The following is a 5688-nucleotide window of genomic DNA, read 5'->3' on the forward strand; positions in this document are numbered from 1 at the left end:
GTAGGCTACTTTCAAATTCGTGGGATGTTTCCCTTTAATAAACTGTCCACATACAGTATTTTACCACCTTCCACTGCAAGGCTCTTTGTTTTTATCTGACACAGTCATGATCAAAATGGACTCAGACGCTGTCTTCCGACTTTTTTCCGCCATGAGGCCAAGCGAGCGGCACGGACTATGTTGTCTTCTATTTTACATGCAATGTCGGAATTTCTGGGTTCCCAGTCGGAAACTATACACGGGGAATACTACGGGAAGTGTCATGGTTGGAAAGATATAACGTCATTTACTCTATGAAAGACATTGACCAAGACAAAAACTAAGGGCATTGACTTGATAATTTTAACCAAACCAAACATAGATTTTTTTTGTCACATATAGCACATTGAGCATCACCACAAGCCTGTAAACATAGAGGCTTCAATGAAAAGAAGGAAGAAAATCGCATAAAACCTATTTCATACAGCAAGAAGAAAGTAGTAGCATTTGTAATGCATTCGGCTCGTAAAACTAAATGAGAATCAAAGTTATTAAAAAACACTTTTTGAATCGTGAAACTACTAATCATGCAGGCCTAATTGGGACACTTAAGTCATTTAACTTAAACTGAGCTACCACAGAACGTCTTATTATTATTATTTCATTATTATTTTGCAAAAATGATGTCATTTCTATTCTGCAGATCTCAGGTAATAAATGCATTGTATTGCTGTATTTCCCTCTTTAGTACCACAACAAGGTGTCCTGCTTTATGCTCCAGCAAATTGAGGAGGCTTGTCCAATAGGAGCTCACGCTGCCCTTATTGTCCCGCCTACATGGATCATTCGAGTCCGACGCAATCAGGTAATACTGCTGTCAATCACTCCTTTTCTCCAGTACAGTGTTATTGAATTCTTTTTTTTTTTGTGCTGTCAAACAATTTATGTAAGAGTTAACTTGCAGTTAATCACAATTAATCGCACATTTTATCCATTCTAAATGTCTCTTGATTTCTTTTTGTCCCATTATTTTTTCTCATTTTAATGCTCTTATCAACATGGAAAAGAGCTTGCTTTGTGCAAATGTTTTTTTTTATTTTATTGAAAACAACATTGACATATAGCTGTCTGTAGAGTTCAATTTCACAAGCCCAAACTAGTTTTTTGCTTCCTGTCTAGCTAGATGTGGTGTGGAGTTGTAGTTTTTCTAACGCTACTAGCATGTGAAAAAAAACTACAAAGTTTGCCAAGCCAAAAAGAACGTTAATCTCGCGATAAAAAAATTGACGCCGTTGAAATGGGTTTGCCTTAACGCCGTGAATAACACGCTAAACTGACAGCATTCATTTTTTTAACAGTAGAACACACATCTCCCTTACATACACTATCACCCGACACAGACACCAAACAACCCTTGGGCCTACATTGAAAATAATAATTGTTATAGTAATAATAAACCAAACTAAAGCAAGTAACTTACATGATATGTAATCAAATATTGTATGGCATTAATGTAACAAAAACATAATAACAGATAAGAGATGTGTAAAATAAAGAAATACATCAAAGCACATCCTCAGGCTTGACTTCATAGATGTGCAAAAAGACCTTATGGGGACAACAAACGAGCAGTTAGTAAGTACACAAAGTGACAAGGACTAAAAAGGGACATAAATAAATGAATGAAAAAACATAGTAAAGAAAATCATTGGGTTTAAAAGTCATCCTCAGGACATTATACTAGTAAGAGAAGTAAAATAGTTATGGCTGATCAATCAGGAGCCACTTTAAATTGCTGAAGTGTGATATTAGGTTTTGACACCTGACATTTAATTTCTCAACTGAACCTCCTAAGTACAAACTCGCGGAGCTCGGAGGTGATATGGAGGGGGAAAAAAAGAGAAATTGAAGAAAAAAAACAAAGTTGGGGACAAACAATAAACTCAAGATCTCGAGTTTGAAAGTCGAGATGTTGTATATACAGCATATGTGTGTGTGTGTGTGTGTGTGTATATAAAGTGGCTTGAGAAAGTTTACACAGTCATGCTAAAGTTCATTGAAAAGAAGAATAAAAAAACATCTTTTGGAATTTGATCTTAATGCCTTAATTCATAAAGATTGAATGAATAATGTATTAAATAAATAAATGTTCTTCCTTAAAATGCAGGGGGCCTAAGTATACACCCCCCTATGTTAAATTCCCATAGAGACAGGCAGATTTTTATGATTTAAAGGCTAGTTATTTCATGGATCCAGGATACTATGCATCCCGATATGATATATATACTTTATATATTTATTTCCCATCCACGTCAAAGTCAAGATCTGACAACTAAAATTCGAGATTTTGCAAAACAAAGTCAAGCTCACACAAAAGTGTACTTTTTTTATTATTTTTTTTTTTCCTCCATGTCACCTCCGGGGCTCCAGAAAAACTTGATTTTTCTCTAGATTGAGACAACATGTCCCCCAACCAGACTGATGGAGGACTAGTCCCATCTGAAAGCTGTCTACAGACCCATTTAGGTCCTGATGTCCTTGTGTAGCCATGTCGCTGTGAAATGCACAACACTGCTCCCACGATCCAATCTCTATCTCCTCACCAAGGCTGATAGCTCGTCCTTCTTGTTAGCCAGCCATCTCATGGCGATGAACTCTCTCTCTCTTTGTATTCCTTTTCACTCCTGACCTAGATCCTTTGTGTCTCCCCTTCCTAAGCTCCTTGGGGATTTCACGCTCAGTAAAAAAGAAAATAACAGAGCGTTGCTGTAGACAATGGCATGACGACAGACGACAGTTTGAGCTAAATATTCCCAAAGACAAGGAACATAGGGGAAATTTCCCACAACTTGGTCAACTAAGTGAACACACAACTAAGCTAAAGACAGACATTAAATAGGAACAATGATCACAGCTGTTGCTGACTGCCTGAACCAGATCCGAGGGAGAGGTGAGTGTTGGCTACTCAGTAGGTTGTTCGCAGAAGACACATCCCAAAAATGTCAGACAGACATGTTCACAAGCACTAAAACAGCGAGCAACAGAAAACCCACAATTAGCACAGTTAAATACCTCTCATTAGGATTGGAAGTGTCAATATAGCAACACCCCTGGCCTTAGAATTAAAATCGGTATGGAATACCTGGTTTGGAGGACTTGTGTAGCCTGTGATGGTCTTTGACTTATAACCTTTTGTCACCCTTCACGCTCCATTATTTGTTATATTGGACACACTTTGTTCAATCATGTAACTTCATCAGTTTGATTGTGGCTGTAGTTGCAAGTACTTACAGACTTAAACTCAACGTTGTTTGAGGTGTCCTGATATAAGATTTTAATTGACAGCCAGTCAAAAAAATAGTTTAGTAGTGGTATAGTTTAGTACACTTTTTTTTTTAGTGTCTTTCCTTATTAATGTTCCCCACACAAAACAAAACTAATAATCTGTGTAGCTTGGTCGGTCTGTCTGTCTAATTTTCTAATTGTCTTTGTAACTGTGTAATTTCATTTGTATGAAATTTGTATTACTTTGACAACTGGAAATTCTGTGCCATTTAGCTACAGTGTAATATTTAATATTTAATACTTTTGATACACCAATAACTTGTGCCATTTCATAATGCGTATACAAACCATATTTATCTTTCTTACTATTTTAGATATGTATATAGTCGTCTCATGAACTGTGCACTTCATCCCCGCAACCTATTTTTTTTTCTTCTGCACTTATATTTCATATTTCTTGTTGACACTGTAAAGGGGTTGCTTCATTCTCGTTACACAGGTACTGCACATGTGTATAATGACAATAAAGGAATTCTATTCTATTCTTTTATGACCTCATAAGGGGCAAGATTCCAGATCGGCCCATCTGAGCTTTCATTTTCTCAAAGGCAGAGCAGGATACCCAGGGCTCGGTTTACACCTATCACCATTTCTAGCCACTGGGGGGGCCATAGGCAGGCTGGGGGAACTCAAATTAACGTAAAAAAAAACTCATAAAGTGGCATTTTCATGCCATTTAATAAGGTGCTTTGCCTTAAACTACCCCGTGCACATTTGTTTTAATGAAGGGAAACACCTTTTCCTTTCTCATGAAAAGCTGCATCACATCTTCCCCTGCGCTCCGTGAAATCAACCTGCAGTGATCTGCAGCTGATGGCTCTGTTTTGTGTCTCCAACAGTCATCTATGAAGTCAAGTAAGAAAAAGAAGAGAACATCATTCAAGAGGAAAAGCAGCAAGAAAGGCGCTGAGGTCAGTCCTGCACTACCATGAATGTATCACTGTTTCTGTTTATGGTACACATATGAAACACAAATGCTTTATAGTTGACACACTCTAAAACTCTCTTAAGGATAACACCATCTTTAAAGGTATAGCTGACAGACATGATGTGTGATACATGTGGGCTTGTTTTTGTCATAGAATAGACCATATAGGCCGTTTTTTTGGAAGATAAATGACCTGTATCAACGTTTTATTTACCTGAAAAAGTGCATTATTAAAAAGTGCGATACTTTGTTTTTAGCTACAGCTCTGTGTTTGTTACATTCCAAAATCTTAACCTAAAGATTTGGATTTTCACTGTAAATGCATATCGGTTCCAAATATCAGTTTCATCAACTACTAATAATTGGTATTGGTCTTGAAAAACCAGTATCTGTCGATCTCTACGTGAGATACCTTCTGAAAGGCTAACGTGGATTAATAGTTGAGGGACACCAGCCTGTAGATAAGTCCCGGGGTAGACGGCCTAAGTGGACAGGCTATGCTACAGAGGGACTTAGCAGATCATCTTCCTCTCTGACAGGAAGGACGACAGTGGAAGCCGTTTTTAATCCGACCCATCCCATCACCGCTGATGAAACCGCTGCTGGTGTTTGTCAACCCCAAGAGTGGAGGAAACCAGGTATTCATGATCAACCCCAAGTCCAAAAGCTCATGATTTAAGACTCAACTTGTCAAATCAAAAAGCAGTTGAAACCAGATGTCTACTTTGACATCAGTGACTGGTGACTTCATTCAGATATTGGCCTTTTTTTAATTTTATTTGCAATTCATGCATTATTTTAGCCCACTGAGACACTTTTACAAAGCTATCATTTAAACAATACATACAAACACATACACATTCAAACATTTCACAACAGTTATAAATAGTAACTTATGTTTTTCTTCAATATTTCAATTACTAGCTCTGTACATAATCTAGGCACCAGAGAAGATTGCTCTGCTTCATCTTGGAATTCATTTCCTGTACTGCACCTACCCCATTCAGTCCTGTATCCGAGTGTATTTAAGGTGATACAGTCCAGAGATTTAGTGGTATAATTTAAGAAATTCATTGACAGACTGGTTATATACAGAGGGAGTTCAGCAGTAAAAGCTTTGTAAATAAATATTATATAATGCTACATCCTTTGCTAATCGAGAGACAACCAGTCTGCATGTGAAGTGAATGAGCATACAGTGGCTTTTTATTTAAAAGAGGAATTAATAACCATCTTTTGGAAATTGATCTTGATGCCTCAATTCAAAGAATTTAGGAAAATCCACCCTTTTTAAGGACACCGATTTTCTTTGTGAATGAATAATGTGTTGTCAATAAATAATTCCAATTTGTTTGGAATTCAATTTTAATTCCAAAGGCCAAGGGATCTTTATTAGCATGCATAGTATCCTGGATCCATGAAATAACTGGCCTTTA

General features: G+C 37.1%; 1 protein-coding gene across 1 annotated transcript in view; it reads left to right on the top strand.

Moving 5' to 3' along the window:
• Nucleotides 1–5688, top strand: part of dgkza (diacylglycerol kinase, zeta a) — a 154233-nt gene that overhangs the window by 65966 nt on the left and 82579 nt on the right. Inside the window, exons 10-12 of the mRNA XM_032505889.1 lie at nt 728–844; nt 4164–4235; nt 4792–4890. Coding sequence (XP_032361780.1) covers nt 728–844; nt 4164–4235; nt 4792–4890 — 288 coding nt within the window. The remainder of the gene's footprint in view (nt 1–727; nt 845–4163; nt 4236–4791; nt 4891–5688) is intronic.

This window comes from Etheostoma spectabile, chromosome 24 (genome assembly GCF_008692095.1).
Source record: "Etheostoma spectabile isolate EspeVRDwgs_2016 chromosome 24, UIUC_Espe_1.0, whole genome shotgun sequence".
Classification (NCBI taxonomy): domain Eukaryota; kingdom Metazoa; phylum Chordata; class Actinopteri; order Perciformes; family Percidae; genus Etheostoma; species Etheostoma spectabile.